Here is a 17,658-nt window from a genome sequence, read left to right as displayed (position 1 = left end):
AATAAAAATACTTAATACATTTTGCATGTGAGCTGTAAAATTAAACAACCATTTAAAATCAATAGATCTTGGAACGAGGGCAAGGATGATAGTCACTCTCTGTCATGGTCAAAATTATAACCTATCTCTTAGAAGGATTTTAATTACTACATACTGGGTCTATAGACCACACATTTTTGACTACGTTACTTGATACGACTTATGTGTTATGGATAGTAACAATTGTTTATATTTTTTGCAACAATACGTCCTATAATAAATATGTATCGCCTGTTTCATTTATCAAAATCAACTAGTAAATGACTACCTTAAAATCTAATTTTCTGACCTTAAGTTTCTATATACGCACAAAAAAGTTATACACAGAGCTTTTGAATCGCCAGACAAAATTTATTTGAGTAACATGTCTCAATAGATCACACATCATAATGCCATGCCCCCACGACAGTAGCCTTGAATTGTTAATTATGCTTTCCCCCCCCCCATCATGGCTGATGGATATTTTTTTTTATAGATGTAATTTTATGACCTTTTAGTTAAAAATTTGTCAGAAGGTAGGGCTCATGTTTATCTATATCGTATTGAACATTGGAAAAAATCAGCACTACAAATTTTTTTTAATTGCCAAAAAAATGTGTTTTTGGCAGAATTTGGGAATTTTAATACCAGCACGTTATAGATTCGAAAAAAATTATCGATTTAAGTTAATATTTTTATAGATACCTATTTCAAGTGATCTTATTTAGTTTTTTCAATTTTAATTTATTTTTATAAACATTTTTTTAGTGGCCGGGTAATCTGATTTTTTAATTTAGAAAGTATAGAATAAAATTGAATTGCATTGTTAAAAAATATGTTAAAACAACACGGCGATATCAAGAAATTGAATTATTTCGGTCAATGAATAGTCTTTGTTAATAATTTCTTGTCCTTTATGATGCTAAATTAACCGTAGGTTTTGAATTTAACTGTTTCAGTGTAACCTATATATTTTAGTTTTCACACCACTAGTATGAAAAATATTACTCATATGTTATTCTTTTTGCTGCAAAACTTAAATAAATAAGTTGCTAAAACAATAAAAAAGTTTGGCTGTATTAAACTAGGTTCTAAAACCAAAAACAATTGTGTGTTGCTTACACGTTTTATTCATAACAATGGTACATGCAATGTGTTTATCAAACAATGAACACAATAACACTCCCCTCACCTACCAAATAAGAAAAACATTTTCAAATTTTTCCACCAACCAAGCTGTTTTTCACAGCGATTGTTGTAATGTAAACAAATGATAAGTTCCTGTAGGTATCAAAAACTTTGAATATTATAAGATTCTTCGTATTTTACAAAAACAATTTGAATGGTTTTATTATTTATTTTTTCGTCGAAAACGATGTGTTTTTCTCAACATATTTTGTTTTGCAGTTGTTTTTGTATTTAAACGTTTGACCTGTTTTATTTCTTGCACGGTAGCATCTTGATGTTTCAATAATTATATAGATATTATTTATAAAAATATCTTTGTATATAATGTAAGCAAATGTACTGGTGCTCTAGTATAGTATTTAACTTCTTTGGAGTTTGGCTTTAGCTTAAAATCCAAAAGTTCATATTTAATTTTGCATTTCAAAATTCATACATTTTAAGATACTATTAGAGTATAATTAAAAAAAAAAAAATGAATTTAAAAAATATTATTTTGATTTTAATATCCATATTTCTCATCATAATGTCAACGTATACAGGTACATAAAAAAACAATAAGTATACAAATGTAAAAAAAAGGTTATACAAATCTATTTTTCATGTTTTAGGTGTTGATGGAGGTAAGTTTAAAATTAAATTGCTCTATTTTTATTTATTAATCTGATATCAATTATTATTTTTTGTTTTACGATAAAGTGTAATAGCAGTTTCAAATGACTTAACTTACTTTTAAAACAATATTTAAGTTGACCATATTACCGAAATAGGAAATTGAAAACGGCAAGTTTAGTCATGTTTGTTAGGTACTGTTAATAAATAAATAAATACAAAACTATTTTTTGTGTTTTCGCTGATAAACATGATTACAGTCGTATATGAAGTTATATCAATAGCAATACTATATAATTTTGTTTATCCAGTAATAAAATTATTTTACATATTATATGACGTAAAATATATATATATATATATATGGCTATAATAAAACTAATCGCTTTTGGAATAAATTCCAATTTTTAAATGTATGAATGATAATTTATATACAAGGATAAAAACAAGTAATTATTTTTTCAATATTTCAGTTGACCCGAAAGGTGAACGTAAGTAAATGGATAACATAAGTTTATGTGCTTTACAAAATATAATAGCAGTTTTAAAATTATTTTTAATAAAGCTTAAAATGTGTATAAAATGCTACAATTATTCGCCTTTCTTGTTGATTTACTTTAATTGTATTCCTAAAATGTATATTTCATTTAGAATTAAATAATACGCTTTTGGATTAAAATTAAAATACAGATATATAATTTATACATGATAGTTTATACACAAGGATAAAAAAAGTATTTAAGTGTTTTTTTTTTCAATATTTCAGATGACCCGGGTCAACGTAAGTTATTTGATAATATCAGTTTATATACTTTACAAATTTACTTGCAGTTTTAAAATGATTTTCATTAAGGATTAAAATGTGTATTAAATGCTGAGAATGCATTCAATTGTCGAAAATAAGAATGCGTTTGCCATGTTCATAAACATATTATATAATTTTGCATATCCAGTTATTATATTATTTTAAGAATATTACGTGTAGCTATAATTAAATTAAATGTTTTTGGATCAAAATAAATAAATATAATTTAATACTCAAGTAATTTACTTTTTATTTTTCAGCACCCGTAGATGTTCCAGATACCACAACAGATGATCGAGGAATAGTGGTAGTAATACCAATACACCCTGAATAAAACTAAAAAAGTGTAATTCAATATGCAATTTTATCATTTTGGTTGATAATATAAGTTGTTATGCTTCACAAACATACTAGCAGTTTTAAAATTATTTTAAATAATACTAAAAATGTTAAATTATTATATTAAAAATGTTTTATAACCGATTATTTTACACATAATAGTTTGATATTTTAAAATCACAATTATTTTGAAATTAAAACAACGGATACTAGTAAATCCTAAGATTTTATTTAAAATGGAAACGCCTTGTGCTTAGTAATTTAAAAGGAACCTAACTTAATTTGAATTAAAATTCATGTGTAAGCTGATTTAAAAAAAACGATTTTTTTAACACAATATTTTAACATATATTTTTTTTTAGCTGAAAACTAATGACCGTTAAACTTACCAACAATACTGCAGTATCCAAGATCCGTGTCACATTCTGAAAATTCATATGCTTACTAATATGTGTGTATTGTAAAATGTTCATCTTTGTTTATTAAAATTGTGTTTTAACCTTCAGATTTTTCTAATAACAGTGTATTCCAAATAACATATTTTGCTGCCTTTCATATAAATTATATTATGTCTATTACATATACCTATCTACCAATAAAATGTCTATGGAAATGTGGTATATAATGTCAATTGTTAACTTTATAAGTTATAATAAATATAGATATACAATATATAATTAATTTTGATTATTTACTATTTATACTCTAATATTCCTACCATTGCTGAAATTTTCTGTTATATAAATGCATTAAAAAAAAAAAAACAAAAGTTTTATGTTTCAACTCGCTAAAAAAAAAACAGTTACAACAGCCTACATATGTTAAGGTGTTTTTAAGTATGTATGTTTTGCCAAAGTACTATTATCTGCTCAACTGTCACGTAGAAATAAATAAATACGGTTAAACGCATATAGTATCTACAAAAGCTATACATGTGAGCTGCATGTGGCAAATAACGGTTTGCATTACACATTTTTTAAGATTTCAAGTTAAGGGACTCCTGCTTAATTTTGGTCGAAAACAACTTATTTTATTTTTAAAGTACTGTTCCTAAGAATACTCCGATTTAAGTTTCGAAAAAGTATTTGAGTTTTTTATTGCACAATTTTTAAACTATTTTCAGATAATTTATTATTTTAATGTAAAAAATTGTGCCACGATCGGTGCCTTGAATATGTTATAAAAACTTCACATGTTTTTTCAAAACTTTAATTAAAGTATTTCTAGGAATAGTACGTTTGAAGTAGAAACACATGTTTTTCTACAAAAAAAGATACTATACATGCGATATTAATATGAAATATCAAAATAGATCCTTCTTTTTTAATAAATAATTTTAGCTTAATGTTAAGTTTTAGTGAAAAATTAGTTATTTAACGAGCCTTGATAAGTGCTAGTGTAGAGGCCCCTTGAAAGATCTATTGTGTTTTACAAATACAATTTTTATTATTTTTTTTTTTTTTAGGAAGAACCAGTTGTATTTCGACAAATCTAGTTTTATTATTTGTGTTTCTTATTGTTTGAATTTGTACCATATTTTTCCAAAAATATAACGAGTACAACGTTTGTATAAAAAACAATAACAATACTTAAAAAAATATTTTTGTACCTACGTATATCTTGTTTTCTAGTTCACACATATTTTTAATGTGTTTATAATGTAATAATAAATGTAGCGATAGCTTTTGCACAGACAGAAGATTTAACTAAAATTGAAAGAATCCAAATGTCTATTTAAACAGTGAAAAAATAAGTAATTGCAAACGTACACATAATTATATAATTATATGTACTTTTTGTACATCGTCACATTGTGAATAAATAATTTTATAAAAATTTGCTTTTAAAACCATATTTGGACTATGGTTTTTTTTTTACACATGTTATGGTTTGTAGGTATATTTGACATATTATCTTCACACTAATTTCCAGCTCCTGAAATTACGCCTGAAATATATAAAACAAACCGGTCAAATTACTTATTTCACTCTTTAAGACAAAAAGATAAGGACGCAGGTCCTTGAGTTTAATTATCACTATTTTAAGTACAGTATATTAATACAGCTTGTATTATACATTTTAGCTGAAATGTTTGTGTTGTACAAATCCCACGTTACATTTCCTTGCATTAAATACATTATTCACAACATGAAAAATACCGCTTAGAATCGTCCTCTTTCACCTTTACAATTTTTCATATTTGTCAAAAAACAAAATGTCCATAGTTTTATACTACATTTATTTGGATTAAAGTTACTATAGAGTGCCTACGCGTAAAATCTATACATAAAATACCATATTATATGATTTTTGTTTTTTAGAGATTTTTTGAAACATCGACAACATGGGTCATTAGTTAAACATTAATTACAATTATTATTTACATTAATTACACTTTTTTTTTACAATTTTTTGTACAGATCAGATGTTTTTAAGAATTTAAGATATTTTTTACTCGGGTCCCAATGATTCGTATTTTTATGTTCTGCAACGAAAACGGTCTTTAATTAAAATATGCGTTTTTGTTAATTAAAAGTTTTTTCGGAACGTTCTACATACTATTATTATACTGAATTACAGTTATATAATAATAACTGTAATTATACTGAACCCCGATGTTACAATAATTAAAAATATATTTTTAAATTTTTATTTAATACTACCACTTTTTCTTAAAAATCTTTAAACAATACACAAAAAAATACAAATACAATGTTTACTGATTTAAAAAATATGTTTTTCCTCAAACAGTGATTTAAATTTAGAAGGACCCGTTTATTATATTCTGTGCTGTATTTACTAATCTCAGTAATGTAGTCCATAAAAATCAAAGCGACAAATATAACAACTCCCAGTTGTATTTTAAAATCATTTATAATTTATATTTTGTCCATTATTGGTTATAAGCTATAACTATATAAGTGATGGGAATTGTTCGAATTTCAATAATTATTAATTAAAAATGCAAGTATAGTGGGACATAGTGGTGATGGAGAATGGAGGGGTAGGAGCATAGTGCAGACGGGGAGGTCACAGATTTACAGGAATTACTACATCTGAAAGTGATAAAATCTGAAAAATATTTTAATCATACACTAGTTGATTACTATAAATGGTGCAGACGATACATATTTATTATAGGACATATTGCTAAATACATAAGTCGTATCCAGTAACGTAGCCTGACATTTTTGGGACCCAGTTCCAGTATATAAGTTATAGAGATCCTTCTAAAAAATAGCTTATAATTTTTATTTTGACGCCGAGTGATTTATTGATTTTAAATGATTATTCCATTTTACAACTCGCATTTAAAAACGAATTTAGTATTTTGTTTTGTTAACAAAACAGAATACGTTTCAAAATACAACTTGTTTTCGTAAACAACAAATCAGATAATATGGTATTTTTTATGTAGATTTTGCGCGTAGGTACTCCATAGTGACTTTAATCCAAAACAATTTAATGTACAACTATAGAAATTTATTTTTTGTCAATTAGGACCATTATAATGGTATTTGTCATATTGTATTTATTTTATTTTTTATTTTAATTTATGTATTTAATGTAAGGAAATGTAACGTTGGCTTTTTACAACACAAACATTTCAGCTAAAATGTATAATACAAGTTGTATTAATATACTATACTTAAAATAGTAATAATTAAACTCAAGGACCTGCGTTTACCTTTTTGTTGTAAGGGTTGAAATATGTAATTCACAATAGACATTTGGATTCTTTTAATTTTAGTAAAATCTTAAATTTAAAAAATTGTCATCGCTAAATTCTTGATCAGAAATGCATATAATAAAACAAGATTTGCCGAAATACATCTTGTTCTTCATAAAAAAAAAATAATAATAATTCAGAAGCTGACAATTTTTCGAAACAAACTTAAGCTAAAGTCAACAACACCTTGTATATTTTTTTTCAGCTGCTAAAGAAGTATTACGTTTTTAGATATTTGTACATACGATTTTTACAACGCCAAAAAAAATGTAGGGATATACACAACACGGTGTTTTGTTACTTATGTATTGGAAAAAAAAATATTTTTTGGCGTTTTTAGTTATATTAAACTATAGCGTTCGCATTTCGTTTTTAAGGTTTTTGCATCAATACACCTTGTTATTGTGAAAATTCAAAGGTTTAATAAATAAGCCATAGGTTGATAATTACTTGGAAACAGGAATACTATTAATATTGGATTTGTACACACAGATGTTGAATTTTTTTACAACTCCTGCTTTTATTATTTCATAAAAAGAACATTGTTCCTAATGACAATAATGTGCTTGAAAACATAAATTTTCATCAAAGCTACAATCTATCCATGAACCGCTCATTAAGAAGAGCTCGGATAAAGTATGAACTTAAGGGGTGAGAACTCGGACCCGAACTCCTCAAGTTAAACGAAGAAAATACTTTAAAACGTAAAATACACACCACTAAATAGGTCTTAAACAGGGTTTCTTGTGTTTATCATTAAGGATATAAAAACATTTTAGTTATAGTAAACTGGTAATTACATTTTACTGCTATTTATAAAACGGCGTTTTGTATAGGCAACTTTACGTACGTTCGTGTATTTGTGCTTTATTACAGTGTCTTAAGACAATTGATTATAAAATGCGTATACTAGTTAAATAACATAAGAAAATTATTACACAAACAGCTTATTCGTTTAATATTATTCCACATATGAAATCTTAAGAAAAAAACAATCGTTTTCTATTAAATTTCACATTATAATACCTATATATTTTTTACTTAAACGAATCATGTTTTTTTTTTGCTCACAAACATAATATGTTGTATTATTGTTAAATGTAGCTTCTACGTTTCATTATTTGTTTGTAGGTTTTGGGCATTGGCTAAAAAAATATAATTATAATGTCTTAATAATAGTTATAGTAATAATGTAAAAAGAGTTACAGTTTTTGGTCATCACACACGTTTAGGTAATAATTTGCTTAGCGACGTAGAAATCAAAATCATTACTTTTATTTTTACATAAAATCGAACAATTTTACTCTCAACAAAATTCAGTGATTTCTTCACACATTTTTTATAAATTTTTGTGTACTAAAATTTTTTTTAACCATAAAATTCTTATAAATATATATATAAGGTATTTAGTTAAAAGTAGGATACAAACCCCTTTCGCCTTTATCTTTTTATATCCAAAAATGCAATGATTAAATGTTTATTATTTATATTATGTATACAAATTAAGATTCAGCTTCTGGCTATTATCAACCTAAGACACTCCGCTTCCTCTTCACTCAACAAAAAGCATTGGTAATATGACTTAATGTTAACTACATGGGGTCGGTCATTTTTAGAGAATGATTTTAAATGGAATTAAATAAAATCGGTCAAAAACGAAAATGTTTAATAACGTCACTACATTACCCAAATAGTATGTAATATAGAAATGTAGTACCCATGGATGCGTTACAAAGTTTCTGGTTGTTAGATGAATAGTTTGTTTTAACAATAGTTATATTTATTTATTATTCATTATTATCTAACAACGATACGGCATGTTTTTTTTTGTTGTTAATTGTTTTATTTGTTTCAAATGAATTAAACCGGACAGTTTTAACAAGAACCAAACCAAAGTTAGACGCGTTGGTATTTTGTGAGAAAAACGTTTAAACTCAAATAAAGATGTACATACATTCCATGAAAAATGTAATTTCCTGTAGAAAAACGCGGAGTTAGCTTCTACGAATCTTAAGAAAACCTAAGGCAAGAACGAACATTTATACTATTTACATACCACATTATTTTTATAACTTTATTATTATTACCTACCATATTATTTGACTATTTAAAATTTGACATTGAACTTTATAACACCGTCTAAACATTTGATACACATTTCGAACAACAGTGGTAAATTTTGGAAAGGTAATTTTTTTTAAATTAAAAAAATAAAACTTTTATCCATGTATATCTAATTTCATAATTCGTTTGTGCACTAGTTAAATGAATGTACGGTGTTACACGAATAGTATGTAATAATATATTTTAACATTTCAAATTGTTTGCACTGCATACGATTTGAAATGTTACATTCGTTACCTATTGGTTTGATTTTTAATTTATAGTAACAACACTTATTGTACTCATCCTATATATATTTTTGTTTAAGAAAATATATGATGTTATCGTTAAGTTATTTATTATAGCTAAATTATACTTGTGTTTATGTATTATGTACCCGTCTTGGTAACAATATATTTTGTTTGTCATGCTTATAAATAAGTTTCGTACCAACGGATAAAAGTAACAATCGTCTAAGTAATAAATAAACAATAAGCTTAGTTTAATTTTTCATCAACTGAAACAATTTTCCTGCCGACAAAATTCAGTGATTTCTTAAGGAATTTCTTTTGTTTTAGCTTCGACGGGACGCAGCGATGATACTGGTTTTATAATAATGTGAGCTTTTTTGTATCTGCATTCACTGTAACCATTTTAATATTGGACCAAAACTTTCGAATAGGAACCTATGAATGTAAAATTTTATCTAGCCAATACTTAGGGGGGGGGGGGGTAGCCATAAATTTGTAGGCCTCAGATTCATTATATAGTTATAGAAATCCTTCTAAAATGTATGCTTTAATTTTATTTTGACGCACAGTGATTATCACCCTTCCCAGAATGTATGTCCCTATCGGTACCAACTAAACCGCATTATCCATGATTTTTATCATTAAAAAGTGGATCACATTTTTTTAATTATTACTATTCATTTCAATTTAATTTTCCTATAAAACTATTGTTTTTTTTCCGTTTGTTATTTTGTTTACTAAACTTTTAAATTTTAGTAATCATTTTTTGATTTTCATATATTTTCATGTATGATCTCAAACGATCAGAAACATAAATAATAAAACAAGACTTGTCGTAGTACAATTTGTTCTTTATAACAAAAAAAAAAAAATAACAATAATAAATTTATAAATCTGTTAATTAAAAAAGGTTAATGGTATTTTCTGGGTTCAAGACTGTGTACTGTATTTAGAACTGTTTTAATTATTTTTCTCAACATTATTGCAGCTTGTATTCAAAATTTGTAAAATTGTTGTTCTTAAAATGTTGTGGTAATATATAGACTAAGAAGTAGTGTTTGGGGTATCGATAGCTAATTAAAAAAAAAAGAAAATGCTGGGCTTAAATTATTTAAAAATGTATATGAAACTCTTGTGCATAATGATAAGACTTACTTGCATTGTTAAAATAACACGGAAATATCAATAAACTGAATTATTTCGTACATTGAATAGTTTTTGTTAATAGTTTCTAGTCTTTTATGATACGAAATTAACTGTGTAACCTATTCGTTTAACACTACTAGTGTTAACAATCAATGAACACATACACAATAACAATACCTACATAAATAATTTAGAATTGTACACTTCCTTCACCTACTAAATAAGACAAATATTTTCAAATTTTGAGCCACACATATTATAATGTAAGCAGCAAACGTACTGTTGCTCTAGTATAGTATTCTATAATTCCTTGATTGAAATGCATTTTAAAAGCACTTTTATGATTCTAACTATCTTGGCTTACTTTATGATGTCTGCGTATTCGGGTAAAACAGCATATTGTAATTACACCAGATCTGGTGTAAATATGCACTAATTCTTTCACACAAACAATTTAACAAATGGCTCTTCCAATAAAAAACAAAATAGGACTAAGGCAAAACCCTGGACTCACCAGAAAAGAAAAAACAGTGATTAACCGTCTTCGAATAGGTCACACCCAACTAACACACAGTTATTTGATGAACAAGGAAGAACCACCAACATGCGATGCATGTGGCGTACCTCTGTCATTCTCCCACATACTCACAGAATGCCAAAAATATGAAAATTACCGCAACCAATTCGACATCTCTGAGCAATTAAATCAGGCCTTAGGACCAAACACTCAAGATATCACGAACTTGATATGTTTTCTTAAAAAAACTGAACTGTATGTATAGTTTAATATAAAATGTTCATGTATTTCTAATTGTAACCTAATGTATACTAATAGCCTTAGCTGCTGATATAAATAATGATCAAAAAAAAAAAAGATTGTGTTTAAATTACTAGGTACTCTTTCTGTATAAAATTATTCGGAGTGATTTCATCATTTTGAACTTTTCAAATTGTGTGCCTATAATAGTAGTTTTATAGGTTTTTTTAATAATTAGAAACATTATTGTTGAAATTTGTTTTTTTTTCTATACACTAACATACTCGAATAAAATAATTTTGTACCAAACTATTTTTGTAACAACATACTTTTAACATTACAAGGTCCTTAATATGTTGTACATGGATAGCACGTGAAAGTACTCTTATTAAGATTATATAAAGAGGTTTAAATTTTTTAGTATAATTCATTTCAGTATATTTTATTCGATAATTTAAAAATTTTATTTTTCTAGAAGTACCAAGTTTAAATATTGAAAATTTGCCCTATGCCTTTGTGAGTTAAAGTTTTCTATATGCTTATATGAAAAACCGACTATAAAATGGAATTTTAACTTTTATTACATTTCATTAAATCGTTGAAATCATTAAATCCACACAATTATACATTAACACGGTATATATGAATGAACTATATATATAAATTATGTACTGGTTTTATGTCTATAAGAAGAAAAATATTATTAACTTTTAATACATATACTTTAATACCTAGTTTCAATATAACTAACTTACCTCTTATGACACTTGATTTAAGTTTGATTTTACACTTATCAGCGAGCTGTTGATCATTTTGTTTCATTTCGTTACATTCGTCGATAACTTTACAAGCCAATAAGTGATAAATGATAATAATTCAAATGCACGCCGTAAGCGCAGCCCGTCGATGGAGAAATAATTTTCATTCTGGCTACTGTTTCTGTACTCTTACTTGTAGCCCATAGTTTACTCATAAACACAAATTTACCTTCATTGATGGCTGTTGCAATGAGTGAACCACATATCTTGCCAATGACCTTGTTTTTTAACTTGTTTGAGAATGTTCATTTGTTCTAATGTCACTCTTGCACACACTGTATTTCCATCGTGTAAATATGACAAAACTTACGGAATTACAAACTTTACGAATGCCTTATTTTCCATCTTTAATCTTGTAGATTTGAACAGTTTTACTTGATGGAACAGTATGACCTACGTGGAAAAATCCGTTTTTTCATAAAGACCACACGAAGCTTCATGTTTTCGTTTTGTGTAAATTGTAAATAACAGCAACGCTCATTGTTTGCCTAGTGACTGTGTAAATTCATTACATTAACCTATAAATTACTAAAATGCCATACTTTATAGGTACACGAATAATTTAATAAAACATATAATTAGTACATAAGATTTGAAATATTATATACATATTTCAATGGTTTTAATAATATGAATTTATTTGTATTATAATAAATCAGTTTTGACTAGAAATTCCATAATATTGCACTTATGTTGTTATTAGTAAAGACATTTTTTCAGAGAAACTATCTCTAAAAATTAATACAATTTTATAGTTTTTCTTTTTGAAAACATTTTTATTTATGTTGTTGCACATTAATTATTGTATATTGTTATTATTATTATGTAATGAATTTACCTTTTGTTGTATTTTCCGGAGCGCTATCAACTTTTGAAATTTAAACGGGAACGTGTATATTTAGTTAAATTTAGATAAAATAAAGTTACTGCATTCTCAATGACCTAAAATTAAGATGAGTGACTATACTTATAGAGTATTATTTATGTAGTACAAAATTTGGATAAGGTGTTTCCCATTGCATTGCAGTAGGTACACCGACTTTTTTTCTGAAGCTGTTTATTTTTTTCTATTGATTGAAATTTGAATCTAATGTTTCTTTTTAAAATCCAAATCAAACATGAACATAATATCATACAAATATTTTAATACTAATTAGAATTGTAGTCTTATGGTAATCGCATAATAATTAATTAATTTGATAATGTTTATTTTTTATTCCAGAAAAGGGCGCTATCGTGTTTGTAAAAGAAGGGAAAAATCTAAGACAATAATCAATTTAATTATTATAATATACTTATACACATATAAACAATTACAAGCTAATGAACAGTTTTCTATTAGTTGTACTTAAAATTCTTCTAAACATCCAATTTTAATTATACTCGTGTTAAAAAAAGGTCGAACGAGTATAAAATACCATTCAACATTTTTTTTTTTTTGTATGACAATCAGTATTTACATATTATTATTTTTAATTAACACTTCACCTCTGCTGTATAATTCTATGATATGCAAAATAATTTATTTTTCACTTCAGTCATCACATTGAATTAATTTATTTTAGTGAAAAAACGCATTTTATTTTTTAAGAAATAAGACAGAAACAATGTAAAAACAAATCTGAACGATAAAGCTGCTACTCGAGTAAACCGACCCTCCAAAAAATCCACAAATAGTTTTGTAAAACAAATACATTTTTAGCTTTCCATATAGATCTTGTCAAAAGTGCTCAAATGAAAATTGTACATTCATTTATAACTTAGTCTAATAGTTATATTTTAGAAATATTTCTTCTACCACAGATGAACATCAAGTAGATTATTTTAAGCTTTTACTTGTATATACATATTACATAGTTTGTAATCGAAACGAAGGCCAAAAAATAAAATAAATAATATTAAAACTAATTTTTACTTAAAGGATTTAATAATCAAAAAGTAATATTATAAGTTAATACCATAGCATGATTTCAGAGTAACATTATTAAAAGCAGTATTTAAACAAAACCGTTTGATGTCTCTTCTGCCTTTGCAACCAGATGCCATCTTTGTGTAATATTTTTTACAATAAAGTTCTCCCAAAGTATTAACAAACACAAATAAATCATAACACCTAAATAGGTACAACCAATTAGAGTTACTACTGAGCTGGAGCTTATAAAGGACTTTTTCTGCTCGTGTTCTAACATTTTGTGTCCCCTAACTTTACACAAAAGTACATACACAGTTTGTTATCAAAATTAGTAAGTTATTTTGAAACCAATTTTAATTGACAAGTGAATAAAATATGATTTTTGAGTAACAGCATTAAAATAAATAATATGATCACAAAATGTACCATGTTACATTATCATTGGATTGGAGAGGGTTCAAAGTTTGTAATATATTTTAATTTTTTTTTTACCTTAAAAGTTATTATCTATATTTGTGTAATTCAGAACACACAATTTTTTTTAAGTAAGTTACATCAGTACTCGTCGGGGGCGTTGATTTATTACCTTGTTTTTTTTTTATGTTTAGTTAATACTTGTTAACAATATTTGTTTACGGAATACGTTTGAAATTAAAATCTACTTTAATGTAGGTCGCACAATGATTTATTACCTTGTTTTCTTTTTTGTTTCCTTATGAATTTTTGGTACACAGCTATACTATAATTATTATAGTTTATTTAGTGAGCAATATTTATTTAATTTAACTGCTTTACTATTACGGTTTATGGTTCTTCTTGCCTCCTTTCTGCAAATAAAATACCGAGGGCCCCGCAAACCGTTTGCACATATTACGTTTGTGTTGGTCTATTATGAAAATATACCTATTGTTTATAAATCATTATTGTTTTTTCTGTATGATCAGGTGAAATTTATCATTTTTTTTACAGGCTCGGCGTAGGTATTTTAGTGGATAATTTCATTCGTTTAATTCAATCATAATTCTACAGTTGTTCTCAACGTTTAACCTTTACCGCAGTATAATCTTATTCGCATTACAATGGCAAATATCAGTTATTTCTTTATTATTTTATCGGTCTGTGTTGCCTGTACATTTCAATATGGTGGTATGTATAATGTTGGACCAGAGTCCACAGATTAAATATATATATATATATATATATATATATAATACTATGTATACTAACTCAATCTATGATTTATCTAACCAGCTATAATATTTTCGCAATACTTTATTTTTCTTTTTAGGTCCAGATATATACAAAAGAGATAACATAATTATTTATCAAGAAAATTTAAGTAATTATAATTACGTTTACCTTAGGTATACTCATAATATTATGTTAATGACATATTGTAATAATAATGATAAGTGAACTTTCGTTCTGTATAATATAGTACACTACCGAACCAATTTTAAAGAAAAACGTTTTGTTATACAATTTACCATTTTCTAGATACATTTTTGCCAATTATTGGCTAGCTATCCTTTGCCCTTTAGTAAATAACGTTTTCTGTTCCCTTTAATAATACATTTCATGCCAATTTAAAATAGTCATAATAGGCATCATTTTTAAAAAAATTGAATCCGCTAGAATAAAAAATATTTTTGAAATTAAAAAATTATTCTTAAAAAACATTTCTATTTATTTGCTGAATAATATAAACAAACATTAGCAAAGAAAATTTCGGAGTTAATATAATTTAAAAATTATCACTTGTTTCTCAATTTAGCTTGCACTATTATATTTTACAATGCAGTTTCTTTTTTTAATGTCCTGTTTTTAACACTAGAATTGATATAATAAAAAAACTGAATAAAAGTCAAAATAAAGTTACCAAATTCTCATTAACATAAAATTGAGAACTTTTCACAAAATTTGACTAAGGTTTTCCCCATCGCATTTCAGTAAAACTGTTTATTTTTTTTTTATTAGTTGAAATTTGAATCTAATGTTTTTTATTGTAAACGAACTCGAATATAATATTTTATACGAATATTTTTTAATTAATTTGTATTTTAGTCGGTTGATAACCGCATAAATAATTCATTTGTTAAACGTATAATAATCACTTTTTTTTATTCCAGGAACGGGCTTTTTCAAGTTTGTAGAAGAAGGTAAAAGTATAATTATATAGATTTTCAGATAAAATTTTAATTGTATTTTCTTTGCAGATGGCGTAAATCCGTATGACAGAGGCTTAGGTAATATAAAATTGTTTAATGTGGATTTAAATATTATATAATAAGATCAACACTAGGTATAGCAGTTTATTTACAAGATAATAAAAAATAGTTTCTATGCGAAATAAATATTTAGATTTAGACCAATTACATAATATAATAACTTCTAATAGTTATTTAAATTAAATGACGAAAAAACTAGTAATTTCGCTTTAAAGGTAGTCTTTTTTTTTCTGTATATAATTTTATATGTTTAATTGCACGCAAGTAGGATTATTAGTCGTACGACTGAGGAGGTCTTTGCACAAAAAATAATATTTACAATATTACAAATATCTATATCAATTCATTATATTATTTAAAAAAACAATTGATTCGAAAGAATGTAATTTTTTGATATGTTTAGTTAATAACTTTTTACTACCTATATATTATTTTTATTTTTTATAAATTTAAGTAAAAATATAATTTAAGGAAGTGATGTCCACTTTTTACCAACCTATGGAAAAATATTAAAACTCAGACATTTTACTATTGTTAAGTAAAACCATTGAGTCTATATTGTATGATATCAGATATATACTGAATGGTAAAACATATAATATGTATACTATATTATACAAAATATTTCTGCTTTACAGATGTGGCGTTTATTATGGTACCAAAGTGAGTATTGTTATTCATATAAACTTTTTTGCTAGAAAACAATTTTCAACTTGATTTTTATTCATTTTTATATTACAAGTTCAAAATCAGTTCACCTATCATATTACCATTTATTATCATTTTAATCAACGTTTGAGGGGTTTTATATAATAATGTAAATTTTAGCTAGGTAACTTTTTCAATCGTGGTTTTTTAGTATTTTTTTTTTTTTTATATTTTAGGGAAAGAGGTAAATTGTTGCCATTATAAAATAACTTTGGTAATCGATTCCTGTCTATATATTGACAATGTAGAGCAGCATACATCTCCTATAAAGAAATTAAGTTAACTTTATTTTAATTACCTATTGATTTCAGTTCACCTGGCTACAGAAAACTTGTCCAAACCATTAACGATTTAGGAATATATGACGAAGATATATACAAAACCGAATTCACCTTTCAACCAAGTTTTCTGGAATTTGATAATATATTTATACCAGGAGGACGCAAAAATTCTAGAAATTAATCGTATTTTATAGATTTTGAAACATTATGATTATATTTTTATATTACTATCATTTAAGTTTTGTTTCTTTTTAATTCCAAGAAGTATCCAGTTCTTGGAATTAAAAAAAAAAATAAAAACTTATTTTTAAAATGATGAATGTAACTAACGAAAATAATCATAAGACAACATTTCATATTTATTTAATATTTAAAAAAAAATTATTATTTCGACAAAATTATGATTATAAATTATATGATTTCTAATAAAATAAAATTATGCGTTTTTTCGCTGTAATTTTATCCGTCATTATCCAATAAATGAACTGCTATTAATTGACCTTGGAACTTCTTTATTATCTTTGCAACCTATAACATAAATACTCGACCAATTTGGTTCTTCTAATTTTATTTATAAGAGTTTTTTTTTATTAGGTGCTGTGCGTTGAAAAAATTCAATATTATTACCCATTTAAGTGTTTTTTATTAGTACCTATAAAATAATGTGAATATGATAATAAAAGAGGCAAACAATTTGAAGGGAGGAGAAAAGTTTTCTTCAATATATTTTGCATGAAATACAAGGTTATAATAACACGAATATAT

The 17,658-nt window shown here is 25.7% G+C and overlaps 1 protein-coding gene across 1 annotated transcript; it reads left to right on the top strand.

Annotated features, from left to right (window-relative positions):
• Positions 1 to 14,699: 14,699 nt before the first annotated feature.
• On the top strand, positions 14,700 to 17,157 carry LOC126833741 (uncharacterized). The gene is made up of 6 exons (XM_050565249.1): positions 14,700 to 14,822; positions 14,965 to 15,015; positions 15,806 to 15,835; positions 15,893 to 15,922; positions 16,543 to 16,567; positions 16,924 to 17,157. The coding sequence occupies exons 1-6, from the start codon at positions 14,756 to 14,758 to the stop codon at positions 17,072 to 17,074; spliced, it is 354 nt and encodes a 117-aa protein (XP_050421206.1). The 5' UTR covers positions 14,700 to 14,755; the 3' UTR covers positions 17,075 to 17,157.
• Positions 17,158 to 17,658: the final 501 nt, after the last annotated feature.

Source organism: Adelges cooleyi, unplaced genomic scaffold, assembly GCF_023614345.1.
Source record: "Adelges cooleyi isolate 19-005CV unplaced genomic scaffold, UGA_ACOO_1.1 ACOO_flye_CR_arks_rails_tigmint_CR_PRNA_2, whole genome shotgun sequence".
Taxonomy (NCBI): domain Eukaryota; kingdom Metazoa; phylum Arthropoda; class Insecta; order Hemiptera; family Adelgidae; genus Adelges; species Adelges cooleyi.
This window is presented reverse-complemented; position numbering and strand designations above follow the sequence as displayed.

Coding starts and splice junctions, on each gene's coding strand:
- LOC126833741 (XM_050565249.1), top strand. CDS start 14,756: ATGGCAAATATCAGTTATTTCTTTATTATTTTATCGGTCTGTGTTGCC. Junction 15,836..15,892: donor TTTCAAGTTTGTAGAAGAAG/GTAAAAGTATAA, acceptor TTTTCTTTGCAG/ATGGCGTAAATCCGTATGAC. Junction 15,923..16,542: donor TCCGTATGACAGAGGCTTAG/GTAATATAAAAT, acceptor TCTGCTTTACAG/ATGTGGCGTTTATTATGGTA.